Source organism: Phalacrocorax aristotelis, chromosome 29 (assembly GCF_949628215.1).
Source record: "Phalacrocorax aristotelis chromosome 29, bGulAri2.1, whole genome shotgun sequence".
Classification (NCBI taxonomy): Eukaryota; Metazoa; Chordata; class Aves; order Suliformes; family Phalacrocoracidae; genus Phalacrocorax; species Phalacrocorax aristotelis.
The window spans coordinates 1-20,948 of NC_134304.1; the positions used below are offsets into that span (position 1 = coordinate 1).

General features: G+C 64.2%; 3 protein-coding genes across 3 annotated transcripts; 1 reads left to right on the plus strand and 2 right to left on the minus strand.

The window, feature by feature from the left end:
* Nucleotides 1-1,475: 1,475 nt before the first annotated feature.
* Nucleotides 1,476-6,897, plus strand: MZF1 (myeloid zinc finger 1). Its single transcript, XM_075076274.1, has 3 exons — nt 1,476-2,139; nt 3,217-3,406; nt 4,353-6,897. Exons 1-3 carry the CDS (start codon nt 1,756-1,758, stop codon nt 5,126-5,128), a joined length of 1,350 nt encoding a protein of 449 aa, XP_074932375.1. The 5' UTR covers nt 1,476-1,755; the 3' UTR covers nt 5,129-6,897.
* LOC142048930 (natterin-4-like) lies at nt 6,615-12,458 on the minus strand. The gene is made up of 5 exons (XM_075076285.1): nt 12,098-12,458; nt 11,703-11,854; nt 11,388-11,423; nt 10,883-10,994; nt 6,615-7,951 (listed from the first exon to the last, which is right to left on the minus strand). The coding sequence occupies exons 3-5, from the start codon at nt 11,400-11,402 to the stop codon at nt 6,942-6,944; spliced, it is 1,137 nt and encodes a 378-aa protein (XP_074932386.1). The 5' UTR covers nt 11,403-11,423; nt 11,703-11,854; nt 12,098-12,458; the 3' UTR covers nt 6,615-6,941.
* Nucleotides 12,459-12,899: 441 nt separating this feature from the next.
* Nucleotides 12,900-18,613, minus strand: CHMP2A (charged multivesicular body protein 2A). The gene is made up of 6 exons (XM_075076294.1): nt 18,480-18,613; nt 16,199-16,380; nt 15,626-15,805; nt 14,740-14,870; nt 14,438-14,499; nt 12,900-13,848 (listed from the first exon to the last, which is right to left on the minus strand). The coding sequence occupies exons 2-6, from the start codon at nt 16,364-16,366 to the stop codon at nt 13,727-13,729; spliced, it is 663 nt and encodes a 220-aa protein (XP_074932395.1). The 5' UTR covers nt 16,367-16,380; nt 18,480-18,613; the 3' UTR covers nt 12,900-13,726.
* Between the last annotated feature and the right edge of the window lie 2,335 nt (nt 18,614-20,948).

The following is a 20,948-nucleotide window of genomic DNA, read 5'->3' on the forward strand; positions in this document are numbered from 1 at the left end:
GGGGGTGGGGGGAAGGTTGCAAGCTGGGGACGTGGGGGGGGGGTATTGCAAGGCTCCGGGGCTTCTGCAAAGGGGTGGGGGGGTGCAAGGGCAGAGGGAGCTTTGCAAGGTTGGGGACGTGGGGGGGCCCCTTTGCAAGGCTGGGGGGGGGCCCTTTGCAAGGCTGGGGGGGGGCCCTTTGCAAGGCTGGGGGGGGCCTTTGCAAGGTTGGGGGGGCTTTGCAAGGCTGGGGCCCTTTGCAAGGGGGGGGGGGCCCTTTGCAAGGTTGGGGGGGTTTTGTAAGGCTGGGGGCCCTTTGCAAGGCTGGGGGGGTTTTGCAAGGCTGGGGGGGGGCTTTGCAAGGTTCCCGGAGCGTTCGCGAGGCTGGATGGAGGGGGTTTTGCAAGGTGGGGGGTTCGGGGCGCATATTGCAAGGGTCTGGGGGCTTTGCGGGGGGGGGGGGTGGTGGTTAAGGGGGGTGGGAGGGTGGACGTTGCATGGTGCTGGGGCTTCGAAACGCCTTGGGGGGGGGGGGGGAGGGACGTTGCAAGACCTGGGGGGGCTTCGCAAAGGTAGGGTGGGGGGCAGTTACAAGGGGGGGGGGCATATTACATGCTGCTGGGGTCATTTTGGGAAGCTGGGGGTCCTGGGGGCGGGGGAACATCACAAGGACCTGGGGGCTTTTTAAGATGGAGGATGAGGAGGGGGTATTGCATGGGCTTGGGGGGGGTGCAAAGCTGGGGGGGGGGACACACACGTGGCTTTGCAATCTTTGTGGGACTTTTGCAGGGCTGGGAGTCAATGGGGGGGGGGACGCGGGGGACAGGTTAAAATACCTGGGGGCTTTGCAAGCTGGGGGGGGGAGTTGGGGGTAGGGGTATTGCATGGTCCTGGGGGGAGATTTGCAAAGCTGGGGGGCTGGGGAAGGGTCTCTGCAAGCTTTGTGGAGGTCTTGCGAGGGTAGGGGGTTGGGGGGGGGGGGCACATCGCATGGTCCTGGGGGGCTCTGCAGGGGTGGGGGATGGGGGGAGGCATAGTGATTGGTCCTGGGGGGCTCTGCAAGTCTAGGGGTGGGGGGGGCATATTGAATGGTCCTGAAGGGCTCTGCAAGGCTGGGGGGGGGGGGCACATCGCATGGTCCTGGGGGGCTCTGTGATGGGGGGGGGGGGCATACTGCATGGTCATGTAGGGCTCTGTAAGGCTGGGGGGGCGCACATCGCATGGTTCTGGGGGGCTCTGCAAGTGGGGGGGGGGGGCACGTTGCATGGTCCTGGGGGGCTCTGCAAAGCTGGGGGGTGGGTGGGCACATCGCATGGTCCTGGGGGGCTCTGTGGTGGGGGGGGGGCATACTGCATGGTCCTGTGGGGCTCTGCAAGGCTGGGGGAGGGGGGGGGGCACGTTGCATAGTCCTGGGGGGCTCTGCAAGACTGGGGGGGGGGGCACGTTGCATGGTCCTGGGGGGCTCTGCAAGCTAGGGCTTGGGAGGGGGGCACGCTGCTGGGGGACTGGGGGGTGGGGGCTTTGCAAAGCCATGCCCTGCTCTCCCTGCCCCGCAGAGCCCACCCCACCAGCTGCTTTTCGAAGCCCCCTCCCATACATCACCCCCCCCCCCCAGGAGAGTTGGGGGGGGACACACAGCAGCGACGGAGCCAGGCAGCATGGAGACCCCAACAACACGACCCCGCTGGCGGCTGCAACCGGAAGGGGTCCGCCGGCGCCCCCCCACCCCCCCAGGTCCCCTCGCCGTGCCCAGAGGAGGACACAGAGGGGTCACCGATGTCCTTGGAGCGGGTGGCCGAGAGACACCGTTGGCCCCGGGGGGAGTGGGCACGGCGGTTGGTACCGGCGCTGCACGGCGGCGGTGCCGGCACGGAGATGCGCCGCTTGCGCTTCCGGCAGTTCCGGTACCAGGAGGCGTCGGGACCGCGGGACGTTTGGCGGCGGTTACGGGAGCTGTCGCAGGGTTGGTTACGGCCAGAGGTGCGGAGCAAGGAGCAGATCATGGAGCTGCTGGTGCTGGAGCAATTCCTCAGCATCCTTCCCGAGGAAATCCAGAGCTGGGTGTGGGTGCGGCATCCCGAATCCTGCGCCCAAGCCGTCGCCTTGGCCGAGAGCTTCCAGTTGGGACAGGGCGATCCCGACGGGATTTGGGAGCAGCAGGTAAGAGCTGCGGCCGGATCCTGCGCCGGGAGGGGGTTTGCAAGGAGCTCCCACCCTCCTGCCCCCCCAAAACTGGGCTCAGCCTCCCCTCTCCAGCATTGCTTCCAAGCTCATTCCCACAGGACACCCCCAAAACTGACTCTGGAAAGGCAGGTGGGGTGGGGGTCCGGGGCACCCAACTCCCCTCTGGAGGCGCTGGGGGTCTGGGGCACCCAACTCCCCTCTGCAGGCCCTGGGGGTCCGGGGCACCCAACTGCTCTCTGGAGGCACTGGGGGTCCGGGGCACCCAACTGCTCTTTGCAGCCCCTGGGGGTCCGGGGCACCCAACTCCCCTCTGGAGGCGCTGGGGGTCCGGGGCACCCAACTCCCCTCTGCAACCCCTGGGGGTCCGGGGCACCCAACTCCCCTCTGCAACCCCTGGGGGTCCGGGGCACCCAACTCCCCTCTGCAGGTGCTGGGGGTCTGGGGCACCCAACTGCTCTCTGCAGGCCCTGGGGGTCTGGGGCACCCAACTGCTCTCTGGAGGCGCTGGGGGTCTGGGGCACCCAACTGCTCTCTGGAGGCGCTGGGGGTCTGGGGCACCCAACTCCCGTCTGCAGCCCCTGGGGGTCTGGGGCACCCAACTCCCGTCTGCAGCCCCTGGGGGTCCGGGGCACCCAACTCCCCTCTGCAACCCCTGGGGGTCCGGGGCACCCAACTCCCCTCTGGAGGCGCTGGGGGTCTGGGGCACCCAACTCCCCTCTGCAGCCCCTGGGGGTCTGGGGCACCCAACTCCCCTCTGGAGGCGCTGGGGGTCCGGGGCACCCAACTGCTCTCTGGAGGCGCTGGGGGTCCGGGGCACCCAACTGCTCTCTGGAGGCGCTGGGGGTCCGGGGCACCCAACTGCTCTCTGGAGGCGCTGGAGGTCCGGGTCACCCAACTGCTCTCTGGAGGCGCTGGGGGTCTGGGGCACCCAACTCCCCTCTGCAGGTGCTGGGGGTCTGGGGCACCCAACTCCCCTCTGCAGCCCCTGGGGGTCTGGGGCACCCAACTCCCCTCTGCAGCCCCTGGGTGCCCCTGTTTCCTTGGGTCCCACAGGTGACGGTGCGTGTGAAGGTGGAGGAGGTGGCTCCAGGGGACATGGAGGATCCTGAAATGGTGGGGGACCCACCAAGCCCCCCATCGGAGTCACCCCAGCTCCCCTCCGGGGACAGCTGGCGGGAGGACGTGGCCTGGGGCAAGGTCAAGTTTGTCCCCGAGGAAGATGAGCGGCACCTGCAGGAAACAGGTAATGGGCTGAAGCCCCCCCCCCCCCCCCCCCCCAAAAAAAAAGGGGTGAAGAAGCTGCTGTAGGAGCTGGGGGGGCTTGGCAGTGGTGGGGTGTCTCCTGCGATGGGCTTGGCCCCATCTGGTCCCCTCCACAGATACTCCCATGGCGTCATTGCTCTTTTTTGGGGGGGGGGGGAGTTGTTGCTCGTGGTGGAGCGTGAGTGGGAGCAAAGGGCGGGGAAAAGGCCAAAACTGAGGTCGTGGTGCTGGGAAAACTCCTGGGCTATTGAGAAAGGAGAAAGACGTGATCTCAAGAAGGATCCAGATGGAGACGTCGGCAGTGGGGCCACCACGTGTGATCTTGAACCCTGGTCGCGGTGTGAGAAGAAAAGAAGGGTTTCCTTGGGCTCGAAAGCCAAATGGAAGCGAGAAGGGCTGGGAGATGTACATGAGATGTCCACGCCAGCGCGGGAAGCTGGAGGACGGCCATCTCCTGAGCTGCAGAGGAGCTGGAGAAGGATGGAGATCTCGGAGTGAAGATCATGAGCGTCCACAGAGAGCCCTTGTTCTCCCCCTTTTTGTCCTCTGGAAACCACGAGCCCCAAAAATCTCATTCCTCCAGCATCAGCTTCTCCTTCGCGGCGATGCTGGAAACGCTGTTTTAAGGAGTTGGGGTGTTTCGGGGATGATGGTTGGAGCGTGGTGGGCTCCTCGTGGAGTCCTCCTGCAGCCGTCCTTGCCTCTCGGACAGGTTGGGCCCCTCTGCTGAGGTGGTCTCATCTTCACGCCTGTCCCAGCATGGCCCGATGGCCGTCCACGGGTGGGTTTGGTGTTTTGCTCAGTGGCAGGAGGTGGACCATCTCTGGAGGAGATCGAGGGTGGTGGGCTCAGAGGAGGAGGGTCGTGTCCTCCGCTGAGAACCGACTCATGAAGCATCTTCTTCCCCCCCCCCCGCCCCCCAGCAGGTCCCACCATGGCAAGCAGAGACCCGGAGGCATCCCTTTTGCAAGAGCAAGACCCCCCGCACCCACCCAGCACCCTCCGGGGCATCCCGGCAGTCAGGACCCCCGCCCGGAGAGGGTCCCACCGGCAACAGATCCCACGGGATCCCACCACCTTCCCACAGCCCCTTTCCCAAGGCCTGCCCGGGCCGACGGAGGGCACCGGGAGCCCAGAGAAGCCCTGGGGGAAGCCGGAGCCGTCGGCGCAGGGGAAGGACCGTCCGTACCCCTGCGGCGAGTGCGGCAAGAGCTTTGGCCGGTTGACCCACCTGAAGACCCACCAGCGAACGCACACGGGGGTGAAGCCCTACGCCTGCGGGGCTTGCGGCAAGAGCTTCGGCCACCTCTCCACCCTCACCACCCACCAACGGCTGCACACGGGCGAGCGTCCCTACGCCTGCGGCTCCTGCGGCAAGACCTTCACCAACCCCTCGGACCTCAACAAGCACCAACGGTCGCACACGGGGGAGCGCCCCTACCCTTGCGCCGCCTGCGGCAAACGCTTCAGCCAACAATCCAACCTCACCATGCACCAACGGAGCCACACCGAGGAGCGACCCTACCCCTGCGCCGCCTGCGGCAAGAGCTTCAAGTACTTGGCAGACCTGACGGTGCACGAGCGCTCGCACACGGGCGAGAGACCCTTCCCCTGTCCCCACTGCGGGAAGAGCTTCAGCAACAAGTCCTCCCTTGCTCGGCACACGCGTATCCATGCCCGGGCGGCCGCCAGGGACAAATGATGACGTTTGGTGGTGGGGAGGAGGAGGAGGGCGGCACCTCTTCATCCCCGGCGATGGGTGATCACCGTAGGGGGGGACGGTTGAGGTTGGGTGGGTGAGGTAGACCTGGTGGCTGCTCAGGGTGGCCGGTGCGGGTTTCGTCGCCACCCGGCACCGCGGGCAGCCTGGAGGAGCCGCGACGTGGCTGGGGGTAAAGACAAGCTGGTGACTGATGTTCCTCCACGAGCCTGGTGGCTCCAGGATGCAGCTCGTGGTCCCAGAGATGTGCCGTGGGCGATGAGCTGGTGATTGATGCCCTCCACGAGCCTGGTGGCTCCAGGATGCGTCTCCCTGGTCCTGGAGGAGATGCAGCGTGGCTGGGGGTGCCGGCAAGCTGATGACTGATGTCCCCCACGAGCCTGGTGGCTCCAGGACAGCGTCCCAACAGAGGTGGACCACGGATGGGGATGAAGACGAACTGATCATCGATGTCCCCCATGAGCCTGGTGGCTCCCTGGTCCCTCACCCACCTCCAGGCACGTCCACCTCCCCTCCACCCTAACCCCACCGCCAGGACACCCTGTCTCCCCCCAACCCCCTCCGATTACAACTCACCTTTTTTTTTTTCCCCCCCCTCCCCTTTTTGGTATATTTATTCATCACAGCGAGCGCCGTCCGCTTAAATTTCAGAGACCAACCTACCTCACGGGCCGCTTGCCCGGACGCCCAGGGCTGGACGCGGGCGCCGGGGTGGCTCGGGCAGCCCTTCGCGCCTCTGTTTCCCTCCTCCCGGCGGGTTCGTCTGTGTCCCCCCCCCAATTTCTGCCCTCCCCCCTTCCTGTAACGACAGTTTTAGCCCATTTTGTGGGGTTTTTTTTTGTTTGTTTTTTCCTTTTCACGCGGCGTGCGGGGACCGAGAGGGTTCGACGCGGGAGGTTGCAGCCGAAACGTGTCCTGGGGCTTGCGCCCCCCACACCCCCCCCCCCCCCACGCAATTGGGGTCTCCCCAAATCACTGCTTCTCCCAGCCCACTAACCCCCCCCCCCCCCAACAGCCTTCCTGGACCCCCTGTATACACACACCGCACCCCCCAGCTCTCAGGGACCCCCCCCCGACCCAGCCCCTCCACTCAGAACCCTGGGATCCCCCCAAAATCCTCCTGGATGACCCCCAAACCCTCCCGGGAAGCCACCCAGGTGGGCGGGGGGGGCCATCCTACCCGCACACTGATTGGTCAGCTTCGCTGTCACTCCTGCCTTGGCGGGGAGGGGGGAAGGGGGGAAAAGGTGGGGGGGGAGGTGAGGAGGGGGTTAACTCCTCGGGGGCCAGGTCCACCCTCACCCCGAGGTGACGCCACCTCCATGAGCGCCCTCCCTCATCATCCTCAGATGAGCGGTTGCCTTCCCATCCCTTATTTCGGGGGGGGGGAGGGAGGGTGTCCCCCCTTCTTCCTCACCCCTTTTCTTATTTGGGGGGGAAAAAAAAAAGAAAATGCAGACTGCAAAAATGGCATTTTTCTGTATTCCACGTTGTTGCTGTGTTTTTTGAGGGGAGAGAGGGAGGTTATTTTGGAGAAAATAGAAAAAACAGACTGAAAAAAAACCCCCCACGTTTTTCTGCGTTCCACGTTGCTGTCGTTTCAAAGGGGGGGTGGGGGTGAAGGTTATGCCATGAAAACAGAAAATACAGAAGGCAAAATAAATGCACTTTTCCGCATTCCAGGTTGCCGAGATCTCATTTTGGGGTGAGCTGGTAGTTATTTGGGGCGGAAAAAAAAAAATATAGAAAAAGGAGATTGCAAGAAGCAGATAGACGGTATCCGCCTCACCATCCCCTACGGCCGGCACGGCGGGACGTCAGTGATGGGCCAGCACTGCTTCACACCGGCCCGGACACCCGCTACCACGTGGCAACGAGCCCGCCCCATCACGTCCACACGGTGTGGATGACCGTCGCCGAAGTCACGGGTCAGTTGAGCGGTGAAGGGGACGTGAAGGTCCAACCGGCATCCCTCCAGGGCCACCTCGCACGCCGTCCGGGCCCGCACCTCCTCCTCCACCACGTGGGTACGGACAACGTACTCGCTGGTGCTGGCTCCCCCCACCCAGGGGACGTTGGTGGTGGTGGTGACCTCCCAGCCCGTCCCGTTGAAGGCCAAGAGGTTGGCTCGCAGCATCCCACGGATGGTGGTGAAGACCCTCTCGTCCATCTCCCAGTCGTGCTCCATCTCAGTGACCTCCTCCATGGTGACAGTTCTACGCACCCCTTGGCAGCCCTCGTTACTCACCGTGGTCTTCATCAGCGTGACGTCCTCCCCACGCTCCACTGCCCCGCTCATGTTGTAGCGGACATCAGAGATGGTGACATCTGCCGGCCCCTTCTTGACCACCAAGACTTGGTACCACTTGAACCAAACCTCCTCGCCATCCACCACCATGAAGGCAGCCCTCTGCAGTTTGGAGACCTTGCCCAAGCCGTACCGGCTCCTCCCAACGAAGACATCAACCGACGGGCAGCCCTCCACGGCGTTTTTGGGCACGTTGCCGAAGGAGTCGTCCACCCAATCCAGCGCCTCGAAATTTCCGACGTTGACCAACACATTGAAGTCAGAGGTCTGGTGCTCCCATTCTCCATAGGGGAAGAAGCAGTAGGACCCTCGCTCCGGGACGTAGGCACCGGTGTTGCAGTACAACACCTCCGTCGAGCAGACGTACTCCATCCTCTTGGCGTACTCGTTCCAGTTGGAGACAGCGTTGGCGGGCAGCTGGCCTTCAAAAGCCACCCACTTGAGGTGAGAAGATGGCTCTTCATCCCGCTTCCTCCGGGGAAAGCGCCAGCTGGCAGCTACGGGGAGAAAAACGGAGGATTTGGGGGAAATGAGGCGCCTGCCCCACCATCTCAAAGCTACCAGAGCCATCTCTCGCAGAGGCTCTTCTCCCTGGGGAAGCCGCCGGCGCGCAATGCCCCGCGCCTGCCCTACCCCGGGTGGCCAAGAAAATGATAAGCAAGACATTTCACCTAATCCTTCTTAAATTTGGGGGGGACAAAACGGAAGGAAATCGTGCTGAAAATCAGGAGAGCGGAGACCTTCGCGCGTTGGAGGAGGGACGGGTGGATGAGACCACGTACTGGGTTTAGAGTGGTTTGGGTTGGTGGGGGGGCTGCAGCAGTGACCTCTGTGACCAAGAGTCATGGGGCGGCCCCCACATTAGGCACAGCTGGGTCCAGCTGGCTTCAAAATGGAACCAATACTGGCCAAAGCTGAGCCCTCCAGGGATGCTGGTGGTGCCTCTGTGATAACGTACTGAAGAAAGGCTAAAAACATTGGGGGAGGGGAGAAAATGGAAAGAAAAAACCCTGCGGACACCACAGTCGGTGAAGACGGAGGGTGACAAGCTGCTCCAGGAGCAGGAGAAGAGGTTCCCCTGTAACCTTTGGAGACCCCACGCAGGAGCAGGGTCACCCTGAAGGACTGCAGCCCACGGGAGGGACCCACGCAGGAGCAGGGTCACCCTGAAGGACTGCAGCCCCTGGGAGGGACCCACGCAGGAGCAGGGTCACCCTGAAGGACTGCAGCCCCTGGGAGGGACCCACGCAGGAGCAGGGTCACCCTGAAGGACTGCAGCCCCTGGGAGGGACCCACGCAGGAGCAGGGTCACCCTGAAGGACTGCAGCCCCTGGGAGGGACCCACGCAGGAGCAGGGTCACCCTGAAGGACTGCAGCCCCTGGGAGGGACCCACGCAGGAGCAGGGTCACCCTGAAGGACTGCAGCCCATGGGAAGGACCCACGCAGGAGCAGGGTCACCCTGAAGGACTGCAGCCCCTGGGAAGGACCCACGCAGGAGCAGGGTCACCCTGAAGGACTGCAGCCCCTGGGAAGGACCCACGCAGGAGCAGGGTCACCCTGAAGGACTGCAGCCCACGGGAAGGACCCACGCAGGAGCAGGGTCACCCTGAAGGACTGCAGCCCCTGGGAAGGACCCACGCAGGAGCAGGGTCACCCTGAAGGACTGCAGCCCCTGGGAAGGACCCACGCAGGAGCAGGGTCACCCTGAAGGACTGCAGCCCATGGGAAGGACCCACGCAGGAGCAGGGTCACCCTGAAGGACTGCAGCCCATGGGAAGGACCCACGCAGGAGCAGGGTCACCCTGAAGGACTGCAGCCCACGGGAGGGACCCACGCAGGAGCAGGGTCACCCTGAAGGACTGCAGCCCCTGGGAGGGACCCACGCAGGAGCAGGGTCACCCTGAAGGACTGCAGCCCATGGGAAGGACCCACGCAGGAGCAGGGTCACCCTGAAGGACTGCAGCCCCTGGGAAGGACCCACGCAGGAGCAGGGTCACCCTGAAGGACTGCAGCCCCTGGGAAGGACCCACGCAGGAGCAGGGTCACCCTGAAGGACTGCAGCCCACGGGAAGGACCCACGCAGGAGCAGGGTCACCCTGAAGGACTGCAGCCCCTGGGAAGGACCCACGCAGGAGCAGGGTCACCCTGAAGGACTGCAGCCCCTGGGAAGGACCCACGCAGGAGCAGGGTCACCCTGAAGGACTGCAGCCCATGGGAAGGACCCACGCAGGAGCAGGGTCACCCTGAAGGACTGCAGCCCATGGGAAGGACCCACGCAGGAGCAGGGTCACCCTGAAGGACTGCAGCCCACGGGAGGGACCCACGCAGGAGCAGGGTCACCCTGAAGGACTGCAGCCCCTGGGAGGGACCCACGCAGGAGCAGGGTCACCCTGAAGGACTGCAGCCCCTGGGAAGGACCCACGCAGGAGCAGGGTCACCCTGAAGGACTGCAGCCCCTGGGAAGGACCCACGCAGGAGCAGGGTCACCCTGAAGGACTGCAGCCCCTGGGAGGGACCCACGCAGGAGCAGGGTCACCCTGAAGGACTGCAGCCCCTGGGAAGGACCCACGCAGGAGCAGGGTCACCCTGAAGGACTGCAGCCCCTGGGAAGGACCCACGCAGGAGCAGGGTCACCCTGAAGGACTGCAGCCCCTGGGAAGGACCCACGCAGGAGCAGGGTCACCCTGAAGGACTGCAGCCCACGGGAAGGACCCACGCAGGAGCAGGGTCACCCTGAAGGACTGCAGCCCACGGGAAGGACCCACGCAGGAGCAGGGTCACCCTGAAGGACTGCAGCCCCTGGGAAGGACCCACGCAGGAGCAGGGTCACCCTGAAGGACTGCAGCCCCTGGGAAGGACCCACGCAGGAGCAGGGTCACCCTGAAGGACTGCAGCCCACGGGAAGGACCCACGCAGGAGCAGGGTCACCCTGAAGGACTGCAGCCCCTGGGAAGGACCCACGCAGGAGCAGGGTCACCCTGAAGGACTGCAGCCCCTGGGAAGGACCCACGCAGGAGCAGGGTCACCCTGAAGGACTGCAGCCCATGGGAAGGACCCACGCAGGAGCAGGGTCACCCTGAAGGACTGCAGCCCATGGGAAGGACCCACGCAGGAGCAGGGTCACCCTGAAGGACTGCAGCCCACGGGAGGGACCCACGCAGGAGCAGGGTCACCCTGAAGGACTGCAGCCCCTGGGAGGGACCCACGCAGGAGCAGGGTCACCCTGAAGGACTGCAGCCCCTGGGAAGGACCCACGCAGGAGCAGGGTCACCCTGAAGGACTGCAGCCCCTGGGAAGGACCCACGCAGGAGCAGGGTCACCCTGAAGGACTGCAGCCCCTGGGAGGGACCCACGCAGGAGCAGGGTCACCCTGAAGGACTGGGTGGGCATCTGCCCGGCAGCCAAGGGTGAAGAGAGCAGGACCCACCCGGGGGCTGCAGAGGTTTCCTTCCCATCGCTCCCACGGGCGACGTTTCGGCAGGTCCGTCAGTCCCGCTGCTTCCTCGCCCGAGGAGGAGGAGGGCGGCGGCGATGAATTGCTGTGGAAAAAGAAACCAAGAGGAGGCGTCCCCCCTCCGAGCAGCCTCTCGCCATCCCACACCCCCCCGGTGACTCCTGGCGGGGACTCGGGTCGTGGCCGTCTCCTGACGTCCTTTTGTCCGTCTGATTTTTGGGGTGAAATCCCACCCGGTTGTATTGACACGGCTTTAATTTTTAACCAACCCGGCGGGGAAAGGCTGGGAAAGGGGAGAGGCTGGGAAACGCAACGCAGCACCCGCTCGTAACAACTCTCCTCCTTTTATTTTATTATATTTATTAAATTCTCTAAATAATTATTTTCTAAGAGTTAAGAAACACCCCTTTTTTTTCCCTTTGAAGCTGTTCAAAATCCCCCAAAGAGCCCCAAACCGTGCCCCCGCAACGCGCCGTACCTGGCCCGTCGGCATCCTGCCGGCCACCTCCAGCAGCTGCGATTTAAATAGATATTTTTAATGAAAAAAAAGGTATTAATTTTGGCAGCTCCCACAGCCACGTCCTCCTCCCGACCCGACAAACCAGCCCCAACGGTCCCGACTTCGCAGGGGATGGGTGCTCGCTCCTGTGGAGCTTCCAAATGCCCCACATCGCATTTTTGGGGCTAAAACCAACCGGTTTGGGTTCTGCTGGATGTTTTACCCACAAGCCGTGGGCTCAGTGTAAATCCCAACCAATGTTCACCCACGGTTTGCTGCCGCCACGCTCCTTACCTCACCCTCTGCTCCCGCTTTGATGGAAATCCCTTTTTTTGGGGTGTTTTCAGTCCTTTTTGGGTCACTTCTAGACCGGAGCAGTGTTTCTAGCGTGGCCGAGCTCGCCCAGGGACACGCAGAGATGCGCAAGCCCTGGGAAAGGCCAAAGTCTGAAGGGGAAGAGCAAATAAATGCAAATTTAAACAAAAATAAGGGGGAGGGGGAACTACTATTGGAAATTTGGCGAATTTTTCTGCTTTTTGCAGAAATATAGCATTGCTTCCCCCCCCCCCCCAAAAAAAAAATCAGGAAATAAACATGGTTTTGACACCCAAAAAGCACTCACGAGCGGCACAAAACCCCCACCGTCAGGCACCCGGGAGGTTTCACATACCCAAATCAGTTCCTCTTACCCCAAAACGTCACTCAGAAATCAGTATTTCCAGAAAAAAAAAAAATAATCACATAAATCCCTATTTTACTCCGTGCTGGAAAAAAAACAAATTCCCTTTTTTTAAAAAAAATAATCTACATTTTCTGCTTCAAACCCGCAAATCAAAGCGAATTAGAGCCAACTCGGATCACCCGCACTTCTCTAGGACGCAAAAAAAGGAGCAGTCAACGGACCCAAAGTCCCCGCAGGTGCTAAATTTGGGGGGTTTCACCCCAAAAAAAAGGAAGCTTTTGCAGCGAGGACACAGCGGTTTGGGGAGTTTTTACCCCAAACCCGTGCCGTGTTTTCTCAGCTACCCCAAAATGCCATTTTTTTAGCACGGAAATGGGGACGTCTGGTGGTTTGGCATCAAACCAAGGCTCGGCGGCGACAGGGGGAGGGGAGAGGCGGGAGGGACCCAGGCATCCGGGGCCCCAAACCAGCCCCCTCCCCAAGCCGGGGCAGGGGGGGACCCCCCCCAGGCATCCTGCACCCCCAGACCACCCCCACCCCCCCTTCCCAGTATCCAGAGCCCCAAACCAGTCCCCCAAACTGGGGACGAGCCCAGACGCCCGGGACCCCAAACTGACACTCACCACCCCCCCCCCGCCCAGTGAGGAACCCAAGCATCCAGGACCCCCACCCAGGAGGGACCCACCCTCCCCCACCCCACAGCAGCCACCAGTGAACGCCCACCCCCCTCTCCCCAGTGCTCCCAGTCCCTTACTGGGTGACACTGGGCCCCCCCCTCCCCGAGGAAGCAGCCAGGGGGAGGCAGCAGGTACCAGCGTGTGGCCTTTATTGCCCCAGTTCAACTACCCCGGGGTGGGGGTGGGGGTGGGGCAAATACCCCCAAGAGGGGCAAATACCCCCTGGGGGGGTGCAAATACCCCAAGAAGAGGCAAATAATATAAAGAAATGGAAAAAGAGCTCCCGGGGGGGGGCAAATAGCCCAAGAGAGAGTCAATAATGCAGATAAAGGGGGCAAATAGCCCAAGGGGGGGGCGAATACCCCCAGGGGGGGGAAATACCCCCGGGGGGGGAGGGGAAATACCGCGGGGGGGGGCAAATACCCCCGGGGGGGGGGCAAATACCCCCGGGGGAGGGGAAATACCCCCGGGGGGGGAGGGGAAATACCCCGGGGGGGGAGCAAATACCCCTGGGGGGGGCAAATACCCCCAGGGGGGGGAAATACCCCCGGGGGGGAGGGGAAATACCCCGGGGGGGGAGGGGAAATACCCCCGGAGGGAGCCAAAGTCCTGTAGTGTGTCTGAGATGCCCCTCCCCCAGCCCAAGAAGGGTTGGGCAGGGTCAAAGGTCACTGGGGGTCAGCCCCTGGGGGGGGGGGGCGTCACAGGTCACCAAAAGTCAAGGCCGGAGGTCAAAGGTCAGCCCTAAGGGCACGAGTCACCAAGAGGCCAGGCGGGGGTCGGGGGGGGGGTCGCTGTTGGCCGAGGTCAAAGGTCACCGCAGGGGTCAGGGCGGTGCCCGTAGGTCGCGTGGGGTCGCCGAGGTCAACCCCGGGGTTGGAGGGTCGTCGAGCAGCAGGGGTCAACCGCAGGGTGCTGGGGAGGGGTCCGGGTGGGGGTCAGGGGTCCCACGTCGGGGGTCAGTCCCGGCGCAGGTTCTTGAGCCGCTCCTCCAGGTCGGCGTCGGCGTCGGCCAGAGCGGCCGCGGCCTCGGGCGCCCGCCCCTCCCCCACTGCCAGCGACCCCCCCGGCGGGGGCAGGGCTGGGGGCAAAGGGCAGAGGTCAGGGGGTCACCGCCCTCCATCACCCCCCTCCAAATGCGCCCCAGACACCCCCCCAAGTACCCTCCCAGACCCCCAGCTGCACCCCAAATATCCCCCCAACACCCCTCAATACCCCTGTGCCCCCCAACATGACCCCCCCCCAGCTTGTATGTACCACCCGTTGCCCCCCCAGGTCCCCCAAATCCCCCCCCAGACCCCTGGAATATCCCCTACCCCCCAAAGTCCCCCTCCCCATTTCCCAATGCCTCCCAAGACCCCTTAAATACCCCCAAAAATGTCCCTCAGCCCCATAACCACCACCCCCACGCCCCCCCCAAGTGGCCCCCCAGCTTGTATGTACCACCCACTGCCCCCCCCCAGATCCCCCAAATCCCCCCAGACCCCTCAAATACCCCCTATCCCCAAAATGTGTCCCCCATCCCGCTCCCCAAATGCCCCCCCAGCTCCCCAGTGCCCCTCAGGGCCCCTCAAATACCCCCAAAATGCCCCCCAGATGTTCAATTACCCCCCTCAGCCCCCCCAAAATACCCCCTGACCCCCAAACTCCCCCCCCCCAGCCCCACTCACTGGCCAGCTCGTCGGTGAGGTTCAATCCCAGCTCATCCAGCACTTGTGACACGACCGCGTCGCTGTGGGGGACAAGGGGGTCAGGGGTGACGCCGGGACCCCCCCAATGTCCCCTGAGCCCCCCCACCAGCGGGCCCTGACCAGCTCTGTCCCCACCCAGGGGGTCCTCAACCCTCCCGGCGTCCCACACCCGCCCCAGCCCACCCAAGGTGTCCCCACGTGTCGCCACCCCGCCGTGTCCCTGTCTTCCATGTCCCCCCCAACCCCCTTCTCCCATGTCCCCCTCCCCGTGTCCCCCCCACCTCTCCTCCTCATCGTCCTCGTCCCCCATGGCATCATCGATGGCATCGTTCATCAGCTCCTCTTTCATGTCCATGATCTCCGCCTGCTTCTCGAACTCCATCATGATCTTCTGGATCTGCGGCAGCTTCAGCTGGGGGGGGGACACAGGAACACGGCACGTGGCACACGGTGACACGGGGACGTCCCCACGGCGACGCGGGGCACTCTGTGGTGGCCCCAGCCTTGGGGATGTCCCCAGGGCCACCTTGGGTGGTCTGTGGTGGCCGCAGCCTTGGGGATGTCCCCAGGGCCACCTTGGGTGGTCTGTGGTGGCCGCAGCCTTGGGGACGTCCCCAGGGCCACCTTGGGTGGTCTGTGGTGGCCGCAGCCTTGGGGAGGTCCCCATGGCCACCTTGGGTGGTCTGTGGTGGCCACAGCCTTGGGGAGGTCCCCATGGCCACCTTGGGTGGTCTGTGGTGGCCGAAGCCTTGGGGACATCCCCAGGGCCACCTTGGGTGGTTTGTGGTGGCCGCAGCCTTGGCGATGTCCCCATGGCCACCTTGGGTGGTCTGTGGTGGCCACTGCCTTGGAGAGGTCCCCAGGGCCACCTTGGGACACCTTCACAGCCACCCCAAGCAGCTTGTGGTGGCCACGGCCACAGGGATGTCCCCCTGATGCAGCTGGTGGTAACCATGGTCTTGGGGACATCTTCATGGGCAACCTAGGGCTGTCCTGTGGTGGCCACAGCCTTGGGCGTTTCCCCTGGGGCAGCTTGTGGTGGCCGCAGCCTTTGGGACGTCCTCGCAGCCACCCCAGGGCAGCTCACGGTGGTCAGAGCCTTGGGAAAATCCCCCCGGAGCACATCGCAGTGGCCACAGCCTTAGGGACACCCCCACAGGCACCCACCTGCCGGTTCATGGTGGCCATGGCCTTCGTGACGCCCTTCATGGCCTGGGCCATGGAGTTGTTGGACTTGAGGGTCTGGATCTTGAGGGACACGGCCTGGACGTTGGCCCTCATGGTGATGAACTTCTTCACGTAGCGCCGCGTCCGCACCAGGTCCTTCGCCATAATCTTCACCGCGTCCTGAAGGCCGGGGAGGGGAACATCGAGCACCCATGAGGTCCCCCCAAGAGGCCTAGGGCATCTCCAGGGACCCCTCTGTGTCGCTCAGGGCCCACCACGGTCCCCACCCACCATCTCAACAGTCTCCTTGATCTGGTCACTTGGGGACTTCCATGGTTTCGGCTACATCCCCTGGTCTTCTCCATGTCCCACCTGCGTCCCTTAGTCCCACCATGGTCCCTGGTCTTCCCAGAGGATTCAAGTCCCCTCCATGGTCCCCAGATGGCCACTGGGGTCTCCCAGTCCCACCACTGTCCCCCAGGTCCCCTCCACATCCCCCAATCCCACCATGCTCTCCTGCTCCCCCCCCAAGTGTCCCAATGCCCTCCGCATCCCCCGGTGGTGTCCCCTCACCATCTGGCCCTGCTTGGCCATTTTCTTGATGTCGACGATGATCTTCTTCTCCTGCGCCTCCAGCTTCTGGCGCTCGCGGTCGAGCTCCCGCATGGCGCGGGCCAGCGCCCGCTGGTTCTGCCGCAGCAGCTCCTCCGGCGTCTTCCGGCGCCCAAACAGCAGGTCCATGGTGGCAGCAGCGCCTGGGGACACGGACGGTTGGACGGGGACGTCGGGGACACGGATGGGGCACAAACGGGAGGGCGCAGACAAGGGGGACACGGGGACATGGTAGGACACGGATATGGGGGACACGGAGACACGGTGGACATGGATGGGGGCACGTGGGGACATGGTGGGACACGGGTATGGAGCACATGGGGACATGGTGGGACATGGATATGGGGCACATGGGGACATGGTGGGACATGGGTATGGGGCACTTGGGGACATGGTGGGACATGGGGACATGGTAGGACACGGATATGGGGGACACGGTGGACATGGATAGGGGGCACGTGGGGACATGGTGGGCCATGGGTATGGAGCACATGGGGACATGGTGGGACATGGGTATGGGGCACTTGGGGACACGGTGGGACATGGGTATGGGGCACACGGGGACATGGTGGGACAAGGGGACATGGTAGGACACGGATATGGGGGACACGGTGGACATGGATAGGGGGCACGTGGGGACATGGTGGGCCATGGGTATGGAGCACATGGGGACATGGTGGGACATGGGTATGGGGCACTTGGGGACATGGTGGGACATGGGTATGGGGCACACGGGGACATGGTGGGACAAGGGGACATGGTAGGACACAGATATGGGGCACACGGGACACGTAGAACATTGGGACATGGGGGGACACAGATATGGGGGACACGGAGACACGGTGGACATGGGTAGGGGGCACAGAGGGACATGGTGGGACATGGATATGGGGCACATGGGGACATAGTGGGACATTGGGACATGGTAGGACAGATATGGGGGACACGGGGACACGGTGGACATGGATGGGGGCACACGGGGACATGGTGGGACACAGATATGGGGCACACAGGGACATTGTGGGACATGGATATGGGGGACATGGTGGGACATGGATAGGGGGCACGGGGACATGGGGGGACATGGGGAGACATGGGGATACAGGACATGGATATGGGGCACACGGGGACATGTAGGACATTGGGACATGGTGGGACACAGATATGGGGGACACGGAGACACGGTGGACATGGATGGGGCACATGGGGACATGGTGGGACACAGATATGGGGCACAGTGACATGGTGGGACATGGATATGGGGCACACAGGGACATGTAGGACATTGGGACATGGGTATGGGGGACACGGGGACACGGTGGGACACAGATATGGGGCACAGTGACATGGTGGGACATGGATATGGGGCACACAGGGACATGTAGGACATTGGGACATGGGTATGGGGGACACGGGGACACAGTGGGACATGGATATGGGGCACACAGGGACACGGTGGGACACAGGGACACGGTGGGACACAGATATGGGGCAGAGGGGGCACATTTATCCCCCCCCAACCCCACTGACCCCCCCCGGGACTTTTATCCCCGCCCCGGGCCCAGCTGCCCCCCAAATCCCCCTCCGCGCCCTGATTTACCCCCCGGTCCCGCCCACTGCCCCCAGGCCCCGCCCCGTCGCCACGGCAACAGGCAGCCCAGCCAATCGCCAGGCGAGGAGGACGCTCTCCCCCCCCTTCCCCGCCTCCTTGTTCTCTGTGGTTCCTCTCCTCCCAGAGCGTCCCCGCGAGTCCGCCGGCCGCCAGCTCTATGGTGCGGGCCTAGAGCGCCCCCGACTAGCGCCGGGCCTTCCGCACAGCCTAGGCCGCTTTCTATGGTCTCGGGGGCGGCTCCCGTCCCTGGAGGCCGCAGGACTCTGTGGTCTCTGCCGGCGCCGCCGGCTGCCCCTCCCGGGGGGCCCTTCTAGCCTCCCCGGAGGTCCGGAGGCCTCTCTATGGTCCCGGGCCCCGCTCGCTCCCCCATGTCACGCTGGTGTCGGCCGCTCTGGCCCACTCCTCTCTGTGATATTACCGGTACCGGGCCCCTCTAGACCCCGCCTTGGCTCTATGGCCCCTCCCGATACCAGGGCCCCCTGCTGCCCCCCTCCAAGGACCCTCCCGTATCTGGCCCCTCTACCCCACCCCCTTCAGATCTATGGGTCCCCGGTACCGGGCCGCTCTGGCCCCCCCCGCCGCTCTCTATGACCCCCGGTGGCCGGTCCCGGCCCCTCCACGGCCCCTCACCCCGATCCTTCCGCGTCTCCCGGTCTCCCCCTGGCACTTCCGGAAACCTCGTGACGTCACGCAGGAGTTAGGTCACGTGACGGGGGCCGAGCGCTAGGCCCCTCCCCTCCGGTGGCAAACCAGCGAGAAGCAGCTAGAGCGGCCACTTCCTCCGTGGGCGGAGCATCGAGACGGACGGCCAGAGTGGCACCCAGGGAGCCAGGGCGACCCCTGCTGGCGGCGCGGCTGAACTGGGTCTGGCTGGGGTCACTGGGACGTGATGGGCAGCACTGGGACAGACTGGGGACACTGGGACAGAGGATGGGCACTGGCAGGCAGCGGGCTGGACACGGGGGAGTACTGGGGCGACTGGGATATACTGGGAAGGACATGAGACATACTGGGGGGGCACCGGGACACAGTGGGGAACACTGGGGTAAACTGGGGGGCACGGTGCCGCACTGCGGGGGAGGAACTGCTACACATCGCACAACTGGAGCGTACTGGGAGGAACTGGTCTATACTGGGACCACTGGGACAAGGAACTGGGGCACCCAGGGAGACGGAAAACGTACTGGGGGGCACTGGGGTGAGAAGATGGGGCTTTACTGGGAAGCACTGGATGTACTGGGGGAAAACTGGAGCAGACTGGGGGCACTGGGCCAAGCAGGGGCAACTGGGAGGCACTGGGGAAGCCGATACTGGGCATACTGGGGGGCACTGGGACAGGGGAAACCATGCACACTGGGAGCCCTGGGACGAGAACCTGGGTGTACTGGGCACACTGGGACAGAGAACTGGGCATACTGGGAGGTGTGGGGTGGGATTGAGTACACTGGGAATGCTGGGACACAGAACTGGGCATACTGGGATTGGAAACTATACTGGGAGCCCTGGGACAGGGAACTAGGCACACTGGGTTCACCGAGATGGGTAACTGGGCATACTGGCACCAGGATACTGGGAGTCCTGGAAGCAGGAGCTAGGTATACTGGGAGCACATGGGAAGGGCACTGCGCATACTGGGAGCCCCTAGGAAGGTAACCGGGCACACTGTTCACACTAGGATTGGGACCTGGGCACACTGGGAGCTCCGGGGAAGGGGACTGGGCACACTGGGAGCTCCGGGGAAGGGGACTGGGCACACTGGGAGCTCCGGGGAAGGGGACTGGGCACACTGGGAGCTCCGGGGAAGGGGACTGGGCACTCTGGGAGCTCCGGGGAAGGGGACTGGGCGCACTGGGAGCTCCGGGGAAGGGGACTGGGCGCACTGGGAGCTCCGGGGAAGGGGACTGGGCACACTGGGAGCTCCGGGGAAGGGGACTGGGCACACTGGGAGCTCTGGGATTGGGGACTGGGCACACTGGGAGCTCCGGGGAAGGGGACTGGGCACACTGGGAGCTCCGGGGAAGGGGACTGGGCACACTGGGAGCTCCGGGGAAGGGGACTGGGCACACTGGGAGCTCCGGGGAAGGGGACTGGGCACACTGGGAGCTCCGGGGAAGGGGACTGGGCACACTGGGAGCTCCGGGGAAGGGGACTGGGCACACTGGGAGCTCCGGGGAAGGGGACTGGGCACACTGGGAGCTCCGGGGAAGGGGACTGGGCACACTGGGAGCTCCGGGGAAGGGAACTGGGCACACTGGGAGCTCCGGGGAAGGGAACTGGGCACACTGGGAGCTCCGGGGAAGGGGACTGGGCACACTGGGAGCTCCGGGGAAGGGGACTGGGCACACTGGGAGCTCCGGGGAAGGGGACTGGGCACACTGGGAGCTCCGGGGAAGGGGACTGGGCACACTGGGAGCTCCGGGGAAGGGGACTGGGCACACTGGGAGCTCCGGGGAAGGGGACTGGGCACACTGGGAGCTCCGGGGAAGGGGACTGGGCACACTGGGAGCTCTGGGGTTGGGGACTGGGCACACTGGGAGCTCCGTTGAAGGGGACTGGGCACACTGGGAGCTCCGTTGAAGGGGACTGGGCACACTGGGAGCTCCGGGGAAGGGGACTGGGCACACTGGGAGCTCCGTTGAAGGGGACTGGGCGCACTGGGAGCTCCGGGGAAGGGGACTGGGCACACTGGGAACCATAAGACTAGTAACTGGGCTCACCGGCCTCCCCGGAGCAGGAAACTGGGTGCACTGGGCGCACGCTCAGTGGCCAAACTGTTCCCAAGTGGAAACACCCCCCTCCCCATTCCCAGTTTAACCAGTAAGACCCCACCCACAAGGAGCAATAAAGCAGGGGGGGCTGCACCACTCGTTACTGTCGCCCTTTAATCACCCACAAGAGCAGCGTGGGGCGGGGGGGGGGGGGGGGGGGGCAGGAAAAGGAGGGGGGGGCCCCCCCCCGCCCCCCGGGGGGGCAATAAATAGGGGGGGGCGGGGTGCGGGGAGGGGGGGCGCGGCGGTGTGGGGGAGGGGCTACTTGAGGCAGCGCTCGAAGTAGGTGGCCCCCACGTAGCCCCCCCGCAGCGAGCGCTGGACGTTCTGC

Coding starts and splice junctions, on each gene's coding strand:
- CHMP2A (XM_075076294.1), bottom strand. CDS start 16,366: ATGGACCTGCTGTTTGGGCGCCGGAAGACGCCGGAGGAGCTGCTGCGG. Junction 15,806..16,198: donor TGGCCAAGCAGGGCCAGATG/GTGAGGGGACAC, acceptor CCCGGCCTTCAG/GACGCGGTGAAGATTATGGC. Junction 13,849..14,437: donor CCTCACCGACGAGCTGGCCA/GTGAGTGGGGCT, acceptor CTTTGCCCCCAG/CCCTGCCCCCGCCGGGGGGG.
- LOC142048930 (XM_075076285.1), bottom strand. Junction 7,952..10,882: donor GAAACCTCTGCAGCCCCCGG/GTGGGTCCTGCT, acceptor TTCTCCCCGTAG/CTGCCAGCTGGCGCTTTCCC.
- MZF1 (XM_075076274.1), top strand. CDS start 1,756: ATGTCCTTGGAGCGGGTGGCCGAGAGACACCGTTGGCCCCGGGGGGAG. Junction 2,140..3,216: donor ACGGGATTTGGGAGCAGCAG/GTAAGAGCTGCG, acceptor TGGGTCCCACAG/GTGACGGTGCGTGTGAAGGT. Junction 3,407..4,352: donor GCGGCACCTGCAGGAAACAG/GTAATGGGCTGA, acceptor GCCCCCCAGCAG/GTCCCACCATGGCAAGCAGA.